The following is a 26,506-nucleotide window of genomic DNA, read 5'->3' as shown; positions in this document are numbered from 1 at the left end:
ATCTTGTAAGTACAAGCATAAAGCGTGGAGGGGCGCACCTTCTCGAATTAATGAATCTTTACATTTGTACAATAATAACTAACAAACTTTATTAATTAAAACAAAAACAAGATTGATGTTCTTTTAATATATTATGGAAAATTATATTAATTGAATCTTTGACATTGCCATTGTGCATTCGAACACTCTCAAATCGAACATCTTGTTTGCCGTTGCATGCAACGATAATCTAAATATTAGTAATCTCTACAAATAAATTTAAATAAATGTTCGAAACCGTGATTCGTAATAAATTACAATAAAAAAAGACGACTATTAGAGTTTTGGTTTGCAAACCCCAAAGTTTATACATGGATAGACATACTCTTGATGCTTGACTAAAATATCAGTGTGGAAAAGTAATATTACTTTGATATTTTTTTAGTTATTGACGTTCTGTAGTATGGGTACGTGATCACGTACAAACTGAATGGTCTTTTGGCCAGTGGACGACACGAGTAGCTCTGACGGTTGTAACGATGACTTACGTTTACGATTTATGTAACACCTGAATCTGTCTGATAGAACGAAGTACTTTACGCTCTTTCCTAAGGAATGTAACACTGCCTTTGTAATCCAAGAGTGCTACTCAGAAAAGGCCAATTACTTTTTAATTGGGCCGATCTACGATTTAAAACCAAGACTTCAGGGTTCCCAACTTTATAGTTAACCACTCGACTAACGAGGCACATGATCATAAGATTTTTTTAAAAAGTATTAAAAAGTTCTTTAATATTTAAGTTTTAATTAGATGATAATCACGTGAGTTGCAATTACTTTAGAACCGTCATTTCCAGGATATACGTTTTTATCATTTATTCATCAATTATATCTATTACGAAAAGATTCTTACAATTATTATTGAATTATATTAAATATCAGATATATTGTTTATTGGTATAATTCTAGTTGTCATGTGTTTAACCTTGAGCACTAGCAGTAATTTCCGTAAGGATTATTCCGTGCAATACTTGCGAAAATTATAATTTGGTAATTAAATACTACGCAGATCTTTATTTATAGTTCGAACAAAAAACAACATCGTCAATGGTCATCTTCGTCGATATACATCAGCACTATAACGATGATAACTATTCCTAACTCGGTATGCTCCTTGAAATCCATTGATTGCTTCCCCAAAGCTGAGTGTGGTAATTGGCACATTAAATCAATCTCTGCGGTTAATTTAACTTTGCATATACTTTGCATACAGAAGAAACTTAAATTGGTATACATCTATTAAATAAATACATATATTTAGAAATTAAATTAGGTATATTATACGATAGCGTGATTATGAATAATGTTAATATTTTCTCATGAATCCAGCAATAGGTCATCCAGTCTCTCAATCAAAACAATCTACCAAAGATCCTGTCTTAACAGTATAAAATGATAATTTCTAACTTTATTGACCAATCTTTGTGTGCCCGTAGCTCCGTTTATTTAAAATGAAAAATGTATGCATATATCATTCCCATTATTAATTCATATATATATTTTTATGTTTTTTTTTGCTTTGGAAGCATTCTTCTTAAAAGAGGGGCTCTTACGGTTAATGTAAAATTTCACCTTGTAATATGAGTTTGTACTGACATACATTTGTTTTATATACGCATGTATTCTTATATTTTAAGATTGCAAAACGAATCTAAAGTGACAAACTTTACGTTTATTATAAATGCGAATTTAACTGTTTGTCTGTTGCTTTTTCACGCCAACACCATTGAACAGAATTTGATGACATTTGTTATGGTTGAACTCTATGGGCATAGGGTAGTTTTTCGGCTAAAAAGCGACCTAATCCGAGCCGAGCTAAGCGCGCCAACTAGCATATGATAAAATTATGTTGAATAGGTTTTTGAGATATTTGTTTCAAGAAGTTCGAACATATTAATTGAGAAATTTTGGAATTGTATTTTTTTGTACCAGTTACCTTTACACTTATATTACCAGAACTTATATTACTACTTCTTTGATATAAAATAAAATAAAAAACTCAATCTAAAAATAGTATTTTTATATTGTAGTCCTTCTTCAATTCGTATTAAAAATCTTATGACAAAACTCTGACAAAATACAAACTACTTCTTAAAGAATGCACACACGAGTGCGAATGTCATGTTTAAACCCACAATGATAAGGTAATGAAACGGTCTCCTAGTTCAACTGCTTTGTTTAATTTAATACCCAAGTAAATTCATCAATGTTAAGAAAACTTCTGGTGTAATCATCACAGCTTAGATAATAAATAATTATTTTTAGTATAATACGTAATGAACATTTAATACCGTACACGCCACTACCTTAATACGGTACATGCCAACGTATTTTCTTATACGCTGATTGATACGAATTGCAAAATGTTAACGAAAATAAAGGGATATTTTTAATAAAAAAAAGCTCAAAATTCACATGTTATTTATATAAGTACCGAAATGAGATTTTTGCAAGAATAAAGAATAAACTTTCTTCTTTTTTTTTTTAAAATCGTACGTACTATTTATTCAAATGTTTAACTTATACAATATTTATCAATACAGTTAAACATTTTCAAACGAAATAGACGAAGCGTATCGTTTAGTGGATGTATTAAATAAATATACGACGAGTTAAAAGAGTACTTTGTAAATAAACCTTCGTTTGAATAGGGTATAAGTTAATTTAGTTACATTTTAGATCAGACGGGTAACATGGGATTAGTGAGGTAACTATATCGACTTTGTGTAACCCCGTCTGGGTAGGAACTCCTGTACTGAACTGTTCTATCGTCAAACAGCAACACTTAGCAATGTTGAGTTATGGATTGAAATGATAGCCAGAAGTTTGACTAAAGGCACAAGGGACATAAATTCTTAGTACTGAAGGTTTGTAGAGTATTGACTATGGAAAAGATAATTAATATATCTAACAGTTTCAGTGTCTACTAACGGTCACTACCATTAATGTATCTCAAATTACTAGTCTGCTTCCATATTTAAAATAAAAAGAAGTTCTGTTAATTGTTAACAAATACATATATTTTTTATCGAAGACATTCAAAATAGATTTGTTTCAAATTAAGAATCGTTATTATAATTTCATAACGAAAAAAAAAAAAGTTTTATTTCCAATACTATTTGTTTTATATATTTTTTTAAAAAATAAAAACGATTGTATTTTTTATATGTATATAATTTAATGCCCATTAAAATAAACTTTACAACACTAAGGCAAAGCGCAAATTAACTAGCCGAGGGAAATGCTATGCTTTGAAGATTAAAGCCTTTTACATGCAATTTAAACATGTGAACGAAGGTTTTAAATGTCGTTAAATAAGATAATTGGGTTGCAACTTTGATCTTCTCTAGGATCTGTAATAGCATATTATATAACTATGTAGCAGTTAGATAAATTTCTGGATTCAATTTTATTCGACTCGTGACCTTTTCTATTTAATTCGATAAATATTATTGTTTGTATTCTCAAATTTCAAGGAGCTCAATTATATAATAAAATAACTTTACGTATAAAAATTAAAGCATTGAAAAACATTCAGCGCAATATCTTTCTTTACAAAGTAATATGTTAAGCGGTCAGTCTCAAATTGTATGCAAATAGATTCATCTAATAATAAATAAAGTATGTATATATTTAGAATGAAAAATCTTAATTAGAACCAAGGTTCTAATTAAGATTTTTAATATTGAATAGAGTTTAACAAGTTAAACTCTATTCTATATAATCTGTATATGTATTATTATTCAGAATAACGATTGTTGAAATCTGTATCAAAATTCAATAATCCTACAACTTTGTCACAGTAATCGCGGTTTAAACGTTAACTTTTGTTAATATGAAAAAGTTTGAGGTTTCATACGGTGTAATCCAAACTCAAACGAAACTTTGGCTTGGACATTATACCATAGGATTTTTGACAAACTGACTACAGATTAAAGTTTGAAATATAATCTTAATGATATCTATTACCTTTCAAGATTAAGTTAGTTCGAAAGGGGCATCATTTTAATGATCCTTGTCCAAATTTTCGTCAACTACCTCCAAGTTTTTTTGTTCAAGTTAAGATTTATTATCGTCAAAAAATCGACGTCTTTCGAAATATAGGATTTGCATAGCAAAATATTTGCTTAGATTAGTTGCTGAGAGACGAACAAAACTATTTTCTAGTCCCAGCAAAAGTCAGTTTTTGATAGTTTATCAGTAAAAAGTAAACATACGGCGCGTTCCCACTGCTGGGCAAATAAATCTTCTCTGAAAAAGAAGGCTTGGAGCTTTTAATATTATACACATATTCTGTCACAACGTTGTCTCAAATATGCAGGTTTGATTTTGGTATCTGTCCAGATTCCAAAACGGTAAATACCGTGATATTCATCAAATATAATTCTTAACAAATTAAATAAGTTTCGTTAAATCCTCCGACGTTTTAACAATGAGAGATTTACTAACATAGAACGGGAACTTTAGCAATTTAACTAATATGAAAGTAGTTCCAATACGTTTAGAAGTTTGTTCATATTTCATCTACATATAATTAAAAAAGAATTAATTCTGACTGTACTCTTATTACTACATTATAAGTACTTATGCATATCTATATGTCTCTTTCTAACGTCAGTATTTTGACGTTTAGAGAAGAAGACAACGCATAATTTGTAACAATTCATGTTGCTTAAGTAAAAGGGTTATTAATTATGTAAGCCAGCGATTACTGGATAATAATACGTTTTAATTTACACGAGAATGTTGGTTTAATGTATCAATTATATTAGAACTTTGGATTTTAATTTGAAATTAGGGTAATTTATTTTGTTTAGCACAATTTGGCTTTAGATCCTTAAAAAAATGTTCCATTAAGCGTTACGTGGCTGGGTATAGGAAACGGAGTTGCTGACAATAATATAACGTAAGACCAAGTGTCAAACAAATATGCTTTTTGTAATTCTATTTATTTTTATCGTAATTTATAAGAATTAATGATTGTTTTTATTCGTCTTCTATTAATTGCGCATTGTTCATTAAATTTATGTTAAAGGAATATTAATCTTTTCTGGTATAGCATTATCGGATTAGCCATTTTCGCAGGCTATGTTATAGTGGACGTATATCACGGACAAAGATCACAAGGTTTGATTTCCTTGAAAGAAAAACCCAATAATTTTTATTTTGTTACACGGGATTCGAAATATGTATCTTCGTATTTACTAGCGGGCAAAATATTTTAATTATATCGCGACCCTATGATATTTTAGTTTATTCCTTTGATATGTATTATAATAAGGGCGAATGTGTCAGCATAATTCCCTAGCTCCGGCCGCCCTTGTTCATTTGACCGTAAAATTCATTGATGAGAATTGTCAACCTTGAATTACAGTTGTGTCCAATTCATAAAATAATATTATTGTAATTTTAAAGCTGAGTCTTGAGAATTGTTGATATGTAAATGTTTTTAGTAATCTAAATAATGTTATTGATTCCATTTTTAAAACTCAAATTAAATATATATATATTTTTAATCTGTATTCGGAAATATATCTTAAGACGGGATTTTTTTATGTAAGTGATGAATTATTTATCAATATACATTAGTTTGTAAAATTGTGATCATAGTTAAGTATTAGTCTTATAATTCTATTAAAAAGTTATTTATCTACTATTAAGACGAATTTTTCAAAGAAATTTAGTATAATTATTAAAAAACATAATTATAATTTCCTCGGTTATAATAGTTAATTTCTTATCGTCTCGATGGGTGAAGTTGGAAACCTTTTGCTAGTCAGAAAAAAATGGCCGTTTGAACGAAAAAATATTTGCCGTTTTATTTAAACGTGTTTATTTTTTATCAGACATCATGCTCAAGAAGATTGTCTTCGCTATTGCCGTGGTGTTGGCCATGGTCTGCTTGGCTGAAGCTCGTGAAGACAGCCCTCATGACATGGCCGATGCTTTGCGCATGCTGCAGGAGCTGGACCGTCTTTACACTCAAGCTGCTAGACCAAGGTATGTTTGGAATTTAACTTTAAACTAAATGGGCTTGTACCAATCTAGCAAGAAAATATAAAAGAAAGAAAACGACGATCTCTAACATGCAAAACTAACTGTGATTCGAAAAAAAACGCCGCAGTTTTTTTTCAAGACATTCAGTTTTTTCTTAAACTTGTACAAATTTAGATCACTTCGCATCTCAACATCTTATGTTAGTAAAAAGGATAACTGACAATTTATGTAAGCGTTGTAGAATATTTATATATTTACACTTAGCTATGTAGTCATCTCCGTTTCGTTATGACTTATTTTTTTGTACTCATAGTCAAAAGGCCACTTACGAGTACATCGGTTGTTTGTGTAACATTTTATTTTAAAATGATTCTAAAATTAAAATCTTATAATAATATTCTATTCCTTAAAATATATGAACAGGTGAATCAAAAATAACTAAAAGGTAACAAGTGACAGTTTTAAAGTCATTTAAAAAAAAAATAAAGCACCATCAAAATAATCTCTTCAGTCTCAAGTAGGTGAAACAGGGCATTGTTAAATTTTCCATACATTTTAATTCTATGCAATACCCTCCAATGATAGCCGTCAGCATAGTATTCAAGTGCTAAGTGTATTATAGTGTTTTTGATAAATTACGTAAATAGGATTTGCTTAATATGTCAAATATTATCAAAGTTTTCCATCAGAGGGGAGATTAGAATATAATGACTTTTGGACTGGAGCCAATAATCGAGTGTTCTTGCTTAGTTTTGAAGCAGTTCAAGGAACTCTAGAGAATTTCTATGAGTTTTAAGATCACATATGAAATTGATCTTTAGGAATAACATCTTTACTAATCCTATAAATGCTTTTGTAATTGCTTTTATAATTCGGCTGTGTCGGAATAATATTAAAATACCTCATGACCTAGTAGATAGTATTTATGATTGCATATCATTAGTTCTTGCGTTTAATTCGAGTTGTGTCATCGAAAGTTACGTTACGTTTTATCAAGATTTTTTTATTATGAAACAGGAGTCAGGACGTATGCAATTATAATCGCGTCGTAGGTAATTTCTTTCCGGCCATGTCGGATTGTCGTTTCATTCCCATCGGACTACGAGGGACGAAATAGAAACAGCACCTGTGTTTGTTTACACACATCGTAAACTATAATACCTCTTGCGAGTTACTCTTTTGAGTACAGGAACCTTAATCGAAATTGATTAAAAATATCTATATTAATACTCAATACTAATATTATAAATGTGAAAGTAACTCTGTCTGTAAGTCTGTCTGTCACTCTTTCACTATCAATCTAATGAATCGAATTTGATGAAATTTGGTATGAAGCAAACTTGAACTCCAAGAAAGGTCATAGGCTTATATACATACTTTTTTTGCCTAACACATGACAACCAACTCCTAAAACGTGAGCAAAGCCGCGGGCGACTACTAGTTTATTATAAATATGAAAGTATATTTGTTAAAATGTTCGTTTTTCAATTTCATTCGAAAACCGATAAGATTTTAATAATATTCAGCATATCAGTTAATTACGAAAAGGACATAAGTTCCTCTGTTGTAATTCATAAAAAAATACGTTTTCATTTACTTCTAATGAAGCGGACGTGGGTCCAGCCGTATGAATTAAATCATCATCCTCCTGCCCTTATCCTAATTTCACTTGGTATCGGCGCAGCATGTCTTCTTCTTCCATACTTCTCTGTCGGACGTCATCTCACAAGTAACATTATTTCTAACCATATCGTCTTTCACATAATCCATCCATCGTTTCTTGGGTCGTCCCCTACCTCTATATCCATCCACATCCATTTTCAAAACCTTTCTCACAACATGGTCCTCATTCCTCCGCATAACATGCCCATACCAAGACAGTCGGTTTCCAGATAGTTTCTCGGTTACCGGTGCCACTTTCAATATAAATAATATGAAATAAAAAATAAGTCTCGAGTATTTATAGAGACCCTTCTGAAGATCCAGTATATGATTTGTATATACTTGTATACTGGCTAGCATTTTGAATTAATTTCAATTTTAATTCCGACGCCTATTTGCGTTTACTATTTATATTTAAAAAAGAAAAAATTACAAAGAAACTCATTTTTGGTTATGGAAAAGGTGGACGAAATTAAAATTCCCTGCATTTGCTTTAGAATCCCGGTCGAGGGATCTAAGCAAAGTTTGTAATCTTTACTTAAACTGTACTTTGGCTGTGTAGGAGAAAAGTAATTAGGGAATGAAGTGAATAATTTAAGAGCTTATTTGTCTTACATAATTTGTTTTTATTTTTTATTTTAACATTCGAGACTACATTTCTACGGCGGCAATTTCATTTCTCTTTACGTTTCATTTACAACCGCTTAAAATATATTATTTTCACAGTCTTGATATTAAATCCATTTGTGCCTAAATAATTTATTATTTTTAAATGTCTTGTGTTTATTAATAAAATAATGAGAGCGAATATTTGTAAAGATGATGATAAATTCTGTTATCTATATCTATGTAGATAATCCTTGATATTATATCTATTTATTAAAAAAAAAACTTGAAAGTAAATACCTTACATCACCAATGCGCCACCAGCTTGTCATGTCGGAGCAGCTTGCACGGCTTGTTTTTAAAAAACATGACGTCAGCATTGCTGACGTCACGAATGTCAGGGTTAAAAATAATTAAAACAATAATTTCCGGGCACGTGTTTTTCTTAAATACGTGATTTTCCGCCAACGCATATGATGGGAACGCAGTCTTTTATGTTATGAAAACAATATCTAATAGTTTATGGAAAAAGTTAAAAAAAAAAGTATATACATTTTTTCCTTAAAATTTTAACATATTTTAATTTGGCAGATCTTTTTCCACTAAAAACATTTATTTAAATTGTTCTGTGTAGGTCAAAGTGGGAACTAAATAGTAAGCAAGTTCCACCTGAGTTGAATTTAAGTGCTTAAGTGCTTTGCATAGTTCTATTAAAATTACAATATAAATAATATATATTGATTCGTATTTCTTTTTAGTTAAGCAAAATGAGATATTTTTTTGTATAGTATTAAAGTGACTTATTTCCTATACAAAAAATAATTTACGCCTGACACTAAACAACATTTGATTTTACTGTAAAGAAAAATGAGCTTTAAATTCTAAATAATAAAGACAAAAATTGTGAGATCTGTGTAATTATGATGCAATTTTAAAACCATTCCAGTCAAAGGATTGTCATATCCGCGTTGATTAAACAGCGCTTATACCGTGAAATAGATTAACTTGGCTACTTTGATACTTGCACTTTTAATATTATTTTTTCGTATAACATCTCTTTTAGAATATGGAGATTATTTTTTGTTCTTTTTAAAGGTTTTTAAAGAAGGATGAATTTAGTATGTAATGAATAATATAGATAAGACTTTATAATTAAATGTGTCAAGCACGTTCTGTATCCATATTATTATTACATTTGATTTGATAACGTTACGATGCGGGTTAACCAAAGGTTAGCTTTTACTTTGAGATGGTTGTCTCGTGATACGGGTAACTATAGTCTACATACACAGCGAGATTGTTTCAGCGATACAGTTATTTCTTCCATCTTATTATCTAGAATAGTAGAACTTAATTTCAGATTTAGAAATATTGAAGGAATCATAATCTTGTAATGATATAGTATTTTTTATTATTGTTATTTTTTTTGAAAACGTTATTTTTGTTTGAACTTTTTTTCATGGAAGGATAAATATTCATTTATAATAATATTTTTGATATATTTATTATAAGTGTTCATTTGTGTGTTAGTATTATCTATGAGTATATAGTATATCTATATGAAAACAGACTATAAAACAAAAGACAGATGGAGTACACGAAACGTTAAAGAGACGAAAAAAAAGCGAATATGTAATCAAAATCAAATACAAATTTACGATAGTACTAATAAAATTAAAACATTTTATTTTAATTAATATTTCACTATTTAATAACTAAATTCTTTATATTTATTCAATTCAAACAATTTTGGATTTATACAAAAAGTCATTATCGTTTCTTTATCAAATTAGTAAAATGATTCTTGTACGTACGTCTACTTCGCTAGAATATGCATTTATCGAGTCAAAAACATTACCCACTAAAATCTACATAATTATAATAGTAGTTCTACATACTTTGATGACTTATTGTACAATGCTAATGTGCTGTAAAATACATTAGTAATTCCACTGGACGAAGCGTGACATTACAGAGGACGAGATAGGCCAGTTGACAGGAGAAAATTACTATTCACGGGTTGAATACCGCCCGCGTGTCCTTTGGGAAAATTGAAATAGAAATGTTGAAAAGCGCTCGGATATATCAGACACAATTTACAGCTCTTTGTTTAAGTTCAAGAATAGTATTATTTATAACCATTTAACAGAAGTCATTGAAGATGTAATAAGTCTTATAATTACTTGAAGATTTATCGTAACAATTAACTCGTTTTTTTTTTTTTTGTAGTTGGGAACAAATGAATTATAAAAAAATCTTCGATTTTAACGAATAATTCTTACAATAATTATGAGTCGTATACATTTTAAAGCCACTTCTACAGCCTATTTAAACCACAAGAGTAAAGACGAATGAATAAAATATTACATCGAATTGGAGCAATATCATTGGTCGTAAGCTTAAATATTCGTTTTCAGTTTGCGAATATGGGCCGTTTGGTTGTCGAGGACGGTGTTATCGGAATTTTTGAAGTAAAATGATGATAAGAAGTTAAATAGAATAGTGTTGTAACATAATAACATAAAACATAATCAGCCTGTAAATTTCCCACTGCTGGGCTAAGGCCTCCTCTCCCGTTGAGGAGAAGGTATGGAGCATATTCCACCACGCTGCTCCAATGCGGGTTGGTGGAATACACATGCAGAATTTCGTTGAAATTAGACACATGCAGGTTTCCTCACGATGTTTTCCTTCACCGCCGAGCACGAGATGAATTATAAACAAATTAAGCACATGTAAATTCAGTGGTGCATGCCTGGGTTTGAACCCGAAATCATCGGTTAAGGTGCACGCGTTCTAACCACTGGGCCATCTCGGCTCTTATATATATCTTATATATAGATAGTGTTGTACTATAAATAAATATATATTAATCAAGAATTGTTTGTCGTACACAATACAACAGATCTCTTAACAAATCGCATGTAACACTTGAAGTTTGTTTATCTTTATGCCTCCTTTGGAAGAGACAATTAAAGAAACTGATTGAAATATCAAAGGTGATACTCTTGAATTCCGGTACTGAAGGTTGGGTCATGATATACAGCTATATATAAGCCAATTTGCTAACAACATTAACAATAGCAATACTGCAATATTTTACATAAAAATTTCTCGTTAATATAAAATTTTCATTAAAAAAATGACAGCTGTCTATGATGTTACACGACGTTTATTATTAAATTAAACGCTTGTATATTCTTATCGTATAAAAACAAAACATACAAACAAACGAAGCTATTTTACTTAATTCGCGATGTCACGACATAAATCAACCTCCTTGAGTGTTATAATCATTATTTATAGAATCTTGAAATAGAATAAAATCTCTTATGGTTATATCATTTATATTTCATATTCATCGTGTATTACGCGACAATAAAACTTTATGAAATTGTATCATTGTTGATTTGCTCATTTTGTAAATTAAAAAAAAAAAAGTCAAATTGTGTTGATTTTTATTCGAAAACAATATATTATATAATTTTATAATTTAACCATAAAGGTGGAAGAATAAGATCCTGTTCGTAGTTTGTTTCTCTAAATAGTAGAGTTTTTCGTTTGTGTTAAAGCCTTTAAATTTAATTATAACTTTCTTAATGTTATTTAATAGTGTTATAAATACCTATAGCGGTGTATCACACTGCATCAGTCGGTGTATTTTGTGTTACATTGTTTTTATTTAAAATAATTAAACTCAAAATTCACCGTCGACCACGAGCGTGAAATCTCAGAACTTGATATGCGACATTCACTTTAATCATTATAAAATTTATAGGACACATGTATCAAAATAGCGTATCGCGTGTTTCGGTTGTCAAATTACACGAGTGAGATAAGAAATGGATTCTTATAGAATTACCCTACAGCGCTGCCTTTATAGCATCACGTCTAAATATAAAACAAGAACTGTAAACTTGACTGAAGTACGATTGTAAATTTTTGTAATTGGTATCATAATATTTTTTGTAATATTCTCATATTTAACCTTACTAGCTTTCTGATTATATAACTCAGCAAACAAATCACAAACTATTCCAAATAATTCTAAAGAGAAAACATTTTGTATGGGAAATCACGGTTTAGTCTTTTAATTCGAATCTTCGTAACTATCTCCTATTTTTTCCTCTCGTATAGCACGAACACAATACTCGTATAATAAAAGTTTTTCTTTTAAAACTTGAATTCGAATGTCTCGAAGACGAGGAAGGAACTCGTTTGAACTCTAAACTACCATGTTTTCGCTGCTGTAATAATAAAATCATTATTTAATTATTTTCTTGACTCTGTTGCTTTAATTATTATTATACGAGTAAATGTTTGCCTGTTTGAGCTTATTTTTGTATAAAACGTTGTGATCTTTGATCTTTTGTGTTCGTTAATCTTGTATGGCTTTGATACATAATTATTAGAAGTAAGGTCAAAAAAACTTACGAGGCGTTTTATACGTCAACAGCAGCACAAGCAAATAGATATTTTGGCAATTGATTAAATCTTGTTATAATATGTGTTTAAATAAATCTTAGGATAAATCTTAATTTTACCTGAGTGAAGGATGTGCAGATTGTCTTTATATTTTTGATGATGATTTTGATGGTCAGCTACTTTATTTGAACTTGAGGTACAAGTTATAGAAACAATAGAGTTATTATTATTCTTTTACTATATTTTTCATAATATAATATTGTATTCCAAGATGGCAGCTAACGAGAACTTGGATCAAATTAATGGCCAAGTCCAAAAAATATTTCAGTTGAAAATTCGATTATAATGCTTTGCGTACAAACGTCCAACTATAAAGGAAATGCATATTAATATAATATTTATTAAAATATGTTAACTTGAAACTTAAGTGAAGTTATCCAATATGACCTTCATTTAAACCCGTACTAGAACTATTTTACAACTTGCTTTGAATTCTATCGAGAATCTGACAATCAAAGGAGCACATTCATTGTGGTTTTTGATTTGTCGGAATGTCTAATTGGAATAGTTTCATATTTATGTAAAGTTTATATTATTTAATTGGATTATTATTATCAGCTTTAAATATTAATATTATTTTTGTAATATAAAATTTAAAAATAGAATTAGATATTGAATAAAAAGTAATAATGAAAGTGAACCAAACTTTTTACTGCAACTCAAAGTTCGACCTGAAGCCAAAGTTGAGGTAAACAACCGACCTTTTCTAAGCTGTAATGAGAATGGCTCGTTCTTAAATGGTTGCGTGCATTTCATCATGAAAATCCATAATATAATTTTAAATATATCACAAACTGTTACGTACATGCCAATTATAAATAGGTATTTTTTGTTTGATATTTAATCACGTTAAAGTGAGCTAGAAATACTTAACAAAGGTATATTACTACTTATTTTTATTAAATTATAAATTGATGTTCCAAGATAAAAAGAAAGAGATAGTTTAGATTTTAGCAACAATTAATAAAAATAAACATTTATTTATTTTAATAAATTAAAAGTAGTATTTTATGCCGTAATCAAGTGACCTATTCCGACTACAAGAGATTAAAATACTGATAATACAGTTAAAAGTATATACATAATTATATTGCATAACAATAAGCTTAAAAAGCGATACAAAATTGGTTTATTATAACAATGTGCATTTAAAAAAAATCGTATCAATATGATTTTCAAACAGTTTTTTTATTCCATAATTTTCAAGTCAAAATTAATTAACAGTTTAAACGTGACAAACATTGAAATCATTTCTTTAAATTTTGATACAACATGATTTTCGAAAAAAAAGTAATTCGAAATTTAAATTTTAAAATGAATTTAAACGTAACAAACATTAAAATCGTTTCATTAAATTTTGATAACAAATAACATGATTTTCTAAAAAAAGTAATTCGAAATTTAAATTTTAAAATGTTCCAATACTTACGTATTCTAATACCCTATCGCAGTAAGCGAGTGGTGTTGCGCTTTATTACTAAATGTTTCCTACCTGACATGTCTTGAAGGATCCTGAAAAGCGAGTATAAGTTATAGTACGACACAATTTCAATGTAGCATCGACAAATTAAAAAGAAAACAATCAGTCGTTAATTTGGCGAATGTATTTGGTTATATAATTTAACAAATTATTACGTTTGCATTAAAATTATTTTTGCATAACAAATAAACAAAGAATGATGATCTTGAAGTCAATTAATTCGGATTTAATCGGTTTTACGAAATTTGACGATGCTACATCTAAGCTATGTCGTACTATACAAGCGGTTTATCTAAAGTTGGAAAGAGAGGGTATTATGATTGTTTTTTTTTTAATTCTAAGATTATTTGTAACAATGGTAGCAGTATAGTCATATTTTGTCGAATAGTGCTAAAATTTATAATGTAAATATAATATTAAAATGGATTTACAATTTAACACTATTTCTATGTTATGTGGCTGAAAGGTCTTCTTTTAAGATAATCCAATTATTTCTTTTACGGTAAAGTTTCTGTGTATTTAAATAAGTATTTAAATAATATTTGATGACCTCCGTAGTTGAGTAGGGTGTACACCGGTTTTCATGGGTACGCCACTCCGAGGTCCCGGGTTCGATTCGCTTTGTGATGGCTGAGTTTGTTGTCTTGGATCTGGGTGTATGTGGTACCGTCGTTACTTCTGATTTTCCATAACACAAGTGCTTTAGCTACTTACATTGGGATCAGAGTAATGTATGTGATGTTGTCCAATATTTATTTATTATTTTATTTATTTATTTATGTTAACTTCAAATTATTGGATACATGTAAAGTTTAAATAGCCACACGAGAACAATGGAATGAAAACTTCTTACTTATCTTGCCGTGCAATTCTGTAAGAATTCACTTCGTATCTCACTCGTGAAATAATGCCAATCGACTTAGGGTTATACGCCATTTTTATACGTGTAACCTATTTATAATTATTCTAGTCAATTTCGCATATCACTTTCCGAGATATAGGCTCGTGTTCTGGGGTGAGTTTCGAGATCCGTCTTTCAGAATACCTCTACTACTACTGGTATTCACAAAATAAAAATGCAAATGAAAAATTTTAACTCTCAGTAAATAGCTTTAATTACTGAGTAGTTTCGTTTATGTTTCTACTTAGCACAATATAAAAATATACTAATTATGATCAAGTTTAAAATATACAGTGAAAAGTTTCACGCCAAATAGATAGAATATCGAAGAATAAATACGTTTATTTTTAAACGTAATTTGTCGCAGTACAAATGAGACTGCTCTGAACAAACAGAACAAAATGAAACGCTGTAAAAACAACATCAAAATAAACGAAACAATCAAATTGTTTCGTATGTTATTTTTCGTTCAAACAAACATAATGCAAATATCCTATAAAAATACAACAATTTCATAAAATAAAGCTCATACATGATAATAATTGATAATTGAGCCGAAATGGCCCAGTGGTAGGAACGCGTGCATCTTAACCGATGATATCGGGTTCAAACCTAGGCAAGCACCACTGAATTTATATTTTATTCTTCTATTTTTAAATATTTTTTTCTTCTATGGGTAGTAATTTTAACAAATGATAATTAGAATGATGATTGATGACCATCATGTAAGATCTAAATATTCCAACTATGACCGTTTTGGTTATCATAACTAACTTATCTTTTATTTATAAAGAGGCGAAATAAAACAGTTTAGTGTCTTTTTCTGTTTTGAAAAATTAATTTAAAAAAAGAATAACAAAAAAAATATGTTCGGAAAATTATTTTTCTTAATATAATTTAGGCAAACTAGTAAATAGATTACCTAATGGTTAGTTGTCATCAATGCTCTTCATCTCAAGAATGCGCCACGAACATTGGGAAATAAGCTGTCCCTTGGGCCTGTAGTTACACAGGCTTACTCGATCTTTGAACGGGAAAAATCAATACCAAGTATTAGTGTTTGGCGATAGAATACCACCATCTCATATTATCGGTGGTACCCAGATGTGGTTACTTAAAAAAACAATAATGGTTGTAGTCGTATTTAGACCACTGAGCGAAAACTATGTTTTTCTTGTGCGATAAATCATTGTTTTGTTCTGATATTTAATATATCTATACATATAATAAAATTGGAGTGTCTGTTTGTAATATTAAAATAACCCATTTTTACCAAATGCATAAGTATGTATACACGGTACATATACCAAAATAACATTTTTTACAATTTTTGTCTGTCTGTCTGTCTGTTTGTTCCGGCTAATCTCTGGAATGGCTGAACCGATTTCAACTGGACTTTCACTGGCAGATAGCGGATGTAATAATGAGTAACTTAGGCTACTTTTATTTTAGAATTACATATAGAATAAAAATAAAATCACGCTACAATATCCAAATAACTTAAATTCAAACAGCGCGTACGAAGCTGCGCAAGAGCAGGTTCAAACCCAGGCAGGCACCACTGAATTTTCATGTGCTTAATTTGTGTTTATAATTCATCTCGTGCTCGGCGGTGAAGGAAAACATCGTGAGGAAACCTACATGTGTCTAATTTCTACGAAATTCTGCCACATGTGTATTCCACCAACCCACATTGGAGCAGCGTGGTGAAATATGCTCCAAACCTTCTCCTCAAAGGGAGAGGAGGCCTTAGCCCAGCAGTGGGAAATGTACAGGCGCCTAATGTACGAAGTCGCGGGCACAGCTAGTATAAAATATAATAAATACGAATGTATAATGTAATGTAAGTTATAGGAATTATAAATATAAATGATCATATATACAGCACAAACATTGATCAAATAGAGCAGCCTTTTGCCGGCAGTTGTCGGCAGCCTTTTGCAGACCATTGAATTTGACATTTGAAATTCGAAAGCTAACGTATTAATTTTACGGGGTTAATTAAATGTTTTGCGAGTAACAGCTTGTGGATTGCTAGAATGGGTACATACGTTTATGTTTGAATTTAGAACGTGGACAGAAGTTTGCGAAAAAATAAATGTTTATATTTGAGTTTGTAATTAAAAAGTATTTATCTAAATCAATACGCACGCAGGAGTTTATTTTTTATGTTCAAGCGATTTTGGAAATAAATCCCCGACAGTAGTATTTAAGTTTGTACCTGAATATTTGAAGTTTTTATAAAAAAAGAACATTCATAAAATTTATAATTGTTTGTTCCAATTACAAAAATATTGAATTGATTAATTTAACTATGAATTGTTAAATGTTAAACCTAAAAAGTTCTGTAAGAAACGTCTTAGAAAAATAATAATGTTCAATTTTCCATATAGCTGTGAAATGTCCTTTTAAAATTATCGCTGCGTCACTAAATGAGTCAGTGAAGTGTCACATTAATTAGCAATGTATCGATATTGGCTTATCGATAAACATATCGTGATTAATGTATACTTTCGACTTAACAATTTTCTGATTAGATTGTAACGAACCCGTGTAAAACGATATTACAGAAAAGTCAAGAGTCCGTGACGAATTCTCAAACCACTTTCATTAACATGTTTTCTTTCAGCTTTAGTTTTTGTTTACAGATTGCAACGTTTTCAAATATTCCAAGGTGTTTGATAATGTCTATACTCCCCTAGAACAATTTTATCTAACAATAATATAAATCAAGAGATTCATAAATTATATTTCGTTATACAGTACGCTTCAATCCAACAATAAGACTCCGATTTTTAAGTCGGTGCCGTATCTTGGTCGACGCTAGTGTTGTGATTACATGTCATATCGATATCGATATATTGGCAGGATTGACCGCCGTGATGTTGCGGATGGGGACCGCGTCGACCCAGACTTGTTAGATCGTGCCGTGCGGCTCCTCCAGCTGCAGAAACTAGACCGCATTTACTCCTACCACACCCGACCAAGGTACGATATCGATGTTTCCCGACCCTTCCCTATTTGCCCAACGACGATTACAATAGAATGGATGTTTTGTTCCTCGTATTTCCTGTTATAGCAGTATTAACCTTGATCAACGGTTTTCTAATATTTAATTCATTCAACGCCACTTAAAACTCGAATAGTAAAATTTTCAGTAACTCTTAATGCTCTATAAAATGCTTATTACCTGTAATTATTGTATTAGGCAGGTGATTTTAAGCATAGTGTAGTGTATATTATAAATTAATTTCTATGCTTAAAGTTTAATGAAATCTGATTCAGTCAAGTTTGATTTTTAATCTATGAGATACAAAAACGGCGTGATGTATTGTATCAAATAAGATAGAAGGTATTTTTAAGATGATGATGATAGCCTGTTAGTTATTATTATTTACATATATATAAACAATATTTGACATCGAATTGATGCGATATCTTTGTACGAGATAATAAATAATAATCTACACATTATAATATTCATTATGGTTTTGAGAAATCATAAGGTTTGTTTATTTAACAGTCTAAAGTCTATTCCATCTTCGATTGAAATAGACTATAGACTGTTTCACTGTTCAGCTTTGCTGAGAACACGTCGACAAAATATTGGTCTACAGTTGGCCACGAAGTACACGCACACAAGTAAAGTATTACGACTTTTGACAAATGACAAGCGTAGCTGTTACTCACACCGATATATTAAAGTTGGCGCGTTTGTTTTAGTTCTTTTGTAATGATACACTCTATCTATACATATAATAAAATTGGAGTGTCTGTTTGTAATATTAAAATAATCCATTTTTACTAAATGCATATGTATGTACACGGTACATATACCAAAATAACCTTTTTTACAATTTTTGTCTGTCTGTCTGTTTGTTCCGGCTAATCTCTGGAACAGCTGAACCGATTTCAACGGGACTTTTACTGGCAAATTGCGGATGTAATAAAGAGTAACTTAGGCTACTTTTATTTTAGAATTATATATAGAATCAAAATAAAATCACGCTACAATATCCATATAACTTAAATTGAAACAACGCTAATGAAGTCGCGGGCACAGCTAGTTTAGATATATAAATAATCTAAGTTATTATGCTTTCGGTGGAATGAAGATTCTTTTACTATTTAAAATATAAATTTGAAGTAGGTATTCGTTGCAAAGTGCGGCTTGCAAGTAGGAACTATATCGATTAAACTTATTTATTATACAGTAAATATTTCTGATAATTTAAATAATGTAAAAAATAATAATCTCAGCTAACCTTATTCTCCGACACGGTGTCAGTTTGTATATAATGTTAAATTTATAAATCGTATTAAGTCGAGATGTCGACTGTAGAGTAACTGTATTATAAAATGGTATTTAAAACTGTTACTTTTTAGATAACAATTAAGATAATGGTGATATTAAAAAGATTAAAATATGTATATTTAATATCTAAATTTGCATTGTTTTTAAGTAATGTACGTCGTATAAAATGTTTTGCTAAGAAATTATGACGTAATAAAATAATAACTTTGTAATATTTCAACCATGAAATAAAAATAAATGTTGAATTTAAAGTAACATGAGTTTTTGTCGACAGGTTTGGCAAACGCTCCGATGCTTTCTCCAACTGGGCTAAGGATCTGGAAGTAAGTATCTAGTTTCATTAAAATTTATACAATTAAGATGAAGCACGCTACATCCCCAAGACAGAAAATAGGCTTTTCTTTGCTATACATAATAATAATAATAAAAACTTTATTGCACTCAATATCATATAAAATAACAGTACATATAAAATGGTTAATTACAGAAAGTTGAAGGCAAGGGCGGCCTTATCACTAAAAGCGATCTCATCTGACGACCGATCACTAAAACGCGAGTTAAGCCGCGTACGAAAATTAGTTTATTGTATAAGTGGACATTGACGCTTAAGTGCATTTCAGAATAATATAAAAAGAGGAAAATTTTAATTATATCGTGTTAACGGTGCAAAAATAAATATTCGAATGTCAGAATGATATAAATTGTAAATAGAACTGCTTAGTTGAAAAGAAGTCAAAAAAAGATTTTACCGTCTTTATAGTTTTAATCAGTTAATATTAAATTCTTACTTATTTAATGTAATATAAAATGTTTGAAATAAAACCTCTTCCGTAGAATCTAAATATGAACACAATTCAAAAGTCAACTCGATTATATTGAAAATTAAGTGTATCATTTTTTGTGGTAAAGTAATTTTAATTTTGTAAAGTAAGCTTCGCTATAAAATTGACGACGTGCTAGTAAATATATTTTACATAGTAGAGTAACGTAGAGCGTTATAAGGATAACGTAATGTTGTTAATTTTATTATATAAGCACTCTGCATATTATTTTCCTTAATAACACTGAGAACCAAAGTAACTGTAGCGTGCTTTTGTCTTGTACAAGATTAATACTAACCGATTTTAATTATACAATTTATATTAATAAAAAAATGATATTTCGTTCAACAGTTTTTAAAGACTAATAATAAAATTAAAAAAAAATTATAATACTTCTCATTATCAAATATTAAACAATTGCATCGATAAATTCGATAATAGATTTTTGCATAATATTTAAGTATTAATAAGTAATTATTAAACTAATACGAATTTGGTAGATACTATATTTGTTATATAGCAAAAAATATAATATTTTTATTAATTATAGGCATGAGGGAAAATGCCTTCAGACCAATGAGCGTTTACCAATAGGTTCCACATTGGCCCGGTCCTAAATATATAATATAAAAAAAAAAAAAAACTGTTAAAATACGAACGATAATATTTATATATTTATTTAGGACAACCAACAGTAGATACAATATTACCTCAAAATAAAAAAAAATATTTCAATAAATAAATAAATAAAATAATTTCAAAATGATCTAGGCAAAAGTTCTACTACTTACAGGTAGTCTCACCATGCACTACCATATTGCACAATATTAAAAATTTAAAATAAATATAAGCAATAATAATTATTATTAGCCTACTAGTATATAAATACGTATCATTTAATAATGGTTGATCTACACGATCTACACGAATATTATAAATGTGAAAGTAGCTCTATCTGTCTGTCTGTTGCTCTTTCACGGCCAAACCAATCTAACACGAAATATATGTATACTGTTAATTGTTTTAACAATATATTTAATAAATTTCACTAGTTGGGGAAGGATACCTTGGTGTCTTAAAATTAAGAATATACTCAGAATGTTCTTTTTATTTGAAACATTGATATTTGTTTTTGTAAAGAGTTCGAATATGTTATATTTTTAAGGGATTATTAACAAGATGAAAATATAGCGGTTTTTAATTGAAAAGAAAATTATGTCTTAACGATTATTATAAGAAGTAGTTTTATTTGGTTGTATTTTCAGACTTTACGGTAAAAGTTAAAAATTCATAGCAGGTATGCTCGAATCTTAATGGCCCGATATTTCAGAATAGATTAAGTCCTTAAAAAGATGGATCACAAATTGTTTGAAATTAAAACAAACGAAGTTTTGATCACGAAATTAAATTAAAAAAAAAAAAGAAACTTTACTATAAATATTATGTATATTTTAACATTGAATTTTTGCTTAAGCATGGTTTATATGTCGGAGAATGACGTAGACTACTTTTATTTCACGTAAAGGCAAAGCCGTGCCGTTCATTCGATAATATTAAACATTCATATTAAAATCATTCAATCTTTATGAATATATCTACAATATTCGCGTTCGCTTGCATTTGAAAGGGATTTTAAAATAGCTTACGACCACAATATGAGCTCACATTGAATATCCTACAGATATTACGTTCGCCTGGCATTTATGTGCAATAGGATTTACTTTAAATATTTATTGCTTTATAGTCAAGTTTTCTTTGTTATTAAGGTAATAATTTCATATAAACGGAAATAAACGATGGTTAGTTTAACACGTATATGTATGCAATATATCACAATATGTGATAGCGGCATCCTGTTCAATTTGATTTACTTTTCCATGTTTGTTTTGTAAGTTAATAGATTTTTTGTATTATTGAAACTTTAAATATTTTATGAAATAAATAACTAAGTAACGGAAATTGTAGTTCAATTCATATCTATTTAAATAAAGTAATGTTACGTATATTCTTGTGGTAGGGTGTCTCTTGGTGGTAGGGCTTTGTGCAAGCCCGTCTGAGTAGATACCACCCACTCATCAGATATTCTACTGCTAAACTCAGTATTGTTGTGTTCCGTTTTGAAGGGTGAGTGAGCCAGTGTAACTACAGACACAAGGGACGTAACATCTTAATTCCCAAGGTTGGTGGCGCATTGGTGATGTAAGGAATGGTTAATATTTCTTACAACGCCATTGTTTATGGGCGGTGGTGTCCACTTACCATCAGGTGGCCTATCTGCTCGTCCGCCTACCGATATCATAAAAAAAAGAAAAGTATTTACGTATTTTCATTTGATTGCTTTCAATTATTGTTTTTAAACGTCATTTGTTGAGAATTATAACATTAGAGTTATTTAATGCAATATTCAAGAATGTGTCCGTGGTTTTATGACTGGTGAAACTTGAGCTAATTTTTTATTTAAATATACAAAAAATAGAGTTAAAGCTTAAAGTTTCTTTCTTTTAACAAGACAAACTTAAATTGTATTTAGTTGTATATATCACGATTTAAATAATTTAAAATATAACCTTAAATCTTTTATATTTAAGGATTGTTATTTGTTAAATAATATGTTATATTTTGAAATCCAATCAAGCCTTAATGTACTTAGGCGATAAAATTATTAATATATCGATAAGAGAGGATTCGTTACATCGTGCATGAATTTCCATTAACATAGTTTTAGCTATGTTTTAATAGAATTATTTACTTCTTGTTTGATATATTTAATAATTAAAATAATTATAATCTATTTACTACTTATAATTATATCTGAGATACGACACGAGATTTTATTTGCTTTTTAAGGATAGTATTATAAATAGTTTTAAATTACATACAATGAAGGAATAGTTGCATTTTAATATCCCACTGCTGGGGAAATGCCTCATCTTTAACTATGGAGAATACTTGGAGCTTATTTAACCACACTGATCTAGTCAGTACCTTCTCAAGTACAACAAGCGTTCTGATTTTAATAATATTTTTGGAAGACCTTCTTCGGCGATTTACCAGGGGTCCAAGATTTGATCATCATCGGCGTGGCACAACGCGCTGGGCTCGCATTTTAGCACCCCTTGGATTATAATTTAAGACGGACCTGTTAGTCTATTCTGTAACAAGAAACTCGCAACTCACGAGCTTGAAATGTCAGGATATGATGTTGACCAAAATAACAATAAAATGTATACGATACAAGTATCAAAATGACGTTTAACTGTATGTCGATTTTCAAAATTTCACGAGTGAAATACGAAGTGATTTCTCACAAAATCACACTGCTAGAGCCAGCAATGCGACTCTGTAAGAAATCAGTGATAATTAATGGTCATATAGCATATCATATACCATGTGACAGTATTTTATCTTAGCGATTATAAATATTCATGCCTTTTCATTTTTGATTACAATTAATAATCATATTCATCTTCCACAGAAGCCGGACATACCAGCTTGGCTGGCGTATGCCAGGAGATGAGGGGCGCAACGTCATCGAATCCACGTATAAACTTAACAATGTACTATCATATACGCAACACTAAATGGTTCTACAATAGATAATATCATTTCCTTATATCATGTAATATTCGATCCTCGTTAACAAAACCAATTTGTGTTCAAATTTTATTTGAATACATTAGACCATTACTATTGCTTGTACTAGTTTCTCATGTACTTTGTATTTCTAATCATATAGTTATCGTAGTTAGAATTAGTTAATAACATCAAATGTACAATTATAATTAATCATTATAATGTTATAAATACAGGCAATCTATAAAACGTAATTATAATATGTTGTTTTCATTTCTTCCTTACATCATACTTTAAATGCGAAAGTAACTGTGTGTGTCCAGGGCGGGACCGTAAGTTTAGGGGGCCCTGGGCTAACACTACTTAGGGGCCCACCTAAGACATATCTGAACGTAGACTTGAATTAAATTAATTGAATGGGTTTGATTAATTGCAGGACTCGCAGGGTTGCAAACCATACGATTTGTTTAATTTATGGATGATTAAAGTTATGGGTTCTTTCGCCTATTTTTGACTTTGACTTGACTTAGCTGGGGGCCCATTGAATCCACGGGGCCCTGGGCTGAAGCCCAAAAGCCCTGTGTGTGTCTCTCTGTTACGTTTCAAATACTGAATCACTGAATCAAGAAACTTGTTACGAAATAAGCTACATAAATAGGTTACTTTTTCACACTTGTAGGGGGCAAAGTTATAGATTAGGGGTTGTATGCAATTTTTTAAAGGACTTTCATAAAAGGAATTCAGTTGATCATAATTTTTTTTGAATATTATAATAGTCAAAAATCTTTATACAATATCATTACACTTATCGTCACTGTGTCAAGTAAAAAGAATCGAATACTAATTTATTTATTAGTTATGTTTTTGAAGTAATCGTTGCAATAAACACTACAGTGTAGATTTATTAAACATAATAAAAAAACATAAAAATAAAGTTGAGTCAATGGTAATCTTTATTTTATACCGATAGCAACCTAGCGGCCCGCTCCGGCTTCGCACGGGTCCAATGCTGAAATACTACAGAATATATATCTTACGACGTTCACAGTTTTTCAGTCGTTAGACGATACAAACCGCTATGTCCCTTCCCACGTTTTAAATGTGTCTAATCTTCGAAAATATTTATTTAAAGGACATGCTGTAAAGAGCCATATTGATCTATATTGAACCGTTTTCAGAATCTGGCATAGTTAGGTAAACTCTATCGAGTTTCATCTGAATGATTTGTCAATTTGACAACAACTGGCTTCCCTCGAGGTAGCTGATCCCAAATGCATTTTATTAAATGCACAATGTATTTAATTGTATAAGGATTAATGCTTTATTGCTTAAAACGCTTCGAAAATAAGCCATATTTTCTCGTAAAAAGTAAAGGATCCTCTTGAATCAATCTATCTATTAAAAAAAACCGCATCAAAATCCGTTATATTATTTTAAAGATCTATGCATACATAGGGACAGACGGCGGTAAGCGACTTTGTTTTTTACTATATAATGATAACGATTCAAGGTTTAAAAAGAAATAGCTGGTGATAAACATAAAGTAACACCTACCCACAAATAAAAGATATATCATGAATTGTAAATATCTACAGGAACTCTCTGTTGATTTAACGTAGACGAAATAGTTTTTGGTGCATGAATTGTGTGTGGAGCTCTCGATCAAACGCACGAAAAAAATCCTTTGAGTTAGAACTGATTGTACAAAGGAATTTGTTTTCTGTTTCGTCTTTTGTTTTATATTTTCCTATGATCTGCAAATAATCACCATACATATGAAATTGTCCTTTACAAAAGGTAAATTTGCTATTTTCGTTTCCTAATGGTGTTGCTGCTGAATATTTCATAAACTTTGAGTAATCAAAAACGGTTTTAGTTAACCTCAAATACGGAAAATTTCAAACGTTTTCCTTCAAACTTACTACTACTTCTACTTACTACTAATTACTTTATAAAAAATCGAAATCAAAATATACTCTATTCAGAAAACGTCATTCAAATAAATACTCTTGAAACGTTAATTTTAACATTTCACTACCTCCGGTTTGTAAATTATTCAACCGAGAAGAACTGGCAAGAAACTCAATAGTACTCTTTTTTAAAGAAAAACAATTTACATGTAATCATTATATACTATGTATTATTATACATCAATGTGTCCTGCATGATCTTCAATGATAACACCAAGCAATTCACCGTGTAAGAAATAAAACACTATTTTAATGTGGTATCCTTTATCCATTCTAATTAATCTGTGTCAGTACATCGAGGTATTATTAAATAGGTGACTAGCTTACAAGTAAGCACAGAATTTAATTAAAATACTATATTGATATAGTAATGCATCAAGTATTTTTTTTACATTTGAAATTGACGAGTATCCTCCGCACAAGCACCTATATTCATACAACCGTAAATTTAGACGAACTTATCACACTTAAATATAACATTTAATTCTAGTTCTTAAATCTATGTGAAAAAATACAAGCCAATATAATTGTTATGAAAAACATTATTATTTTTAATTTGTCAAATATCATTATAGTTGTAAGTAAAATTTTCATTTAAACTGTAATTAGATTTGTAGTACTTAATTATCATGTTTACTAATTAGTAAAGAAACAAAC

At 29.9% G+C, this 26,506-nt stretch overlaps 1 protein-coding gene across 1 annotated transcript in view; it reads left to right on the top strand.

Moving 5' to 3' along the window:
• The window catches only part of LOC113392904 (uncharacterized), a 33,166-nt gene extending 9,027 nt beyond the window's left edge, over positions 1-24,139 (top strand). Inside the window, exons 2-5 of the mRNA XM_026629526.2 lie at positions 5,886-6,039; positions 18,039-18,158; positions 19,760-19,808; positions 23,782-24,139. Coding sequence (XP_026485311.2) covers positions 5,886-6,039; positions 18,039-18,158; positions 19,760-19,808; positions 23,782-23,823 — 365 coding nt within the window. The 3' untranslated portion in view covers positions 23,824-24,139. The remainder of the gene's footprint in view (positions 1-5,885; positions 6,040-18,038; positions 18,159-19,759; positions 19,809-23,781) is intronic.
• The last annotated feature ends 2,367 nt before the right edge of the window (positions 24,140-26,506 follow it).

Source organism: Vanessa tameamea, chromosome 12 (genome assembly GCF_037043105.1).
Source record: "Vanessa tameamea isolate UH-Manoa-2023 chromosome 12, ilVanTame1 primary haplotype, whole genome shotgun sequence".
NCBI lineage: Eukaryota > Metazoa > Arthropoda > Insecta > Lepidoptera > Nymphalidae > Vanessa > Vanessa tameamea.
This window is presented reverse-complemented; position numbering and strand designations above follow the sequence as displayed.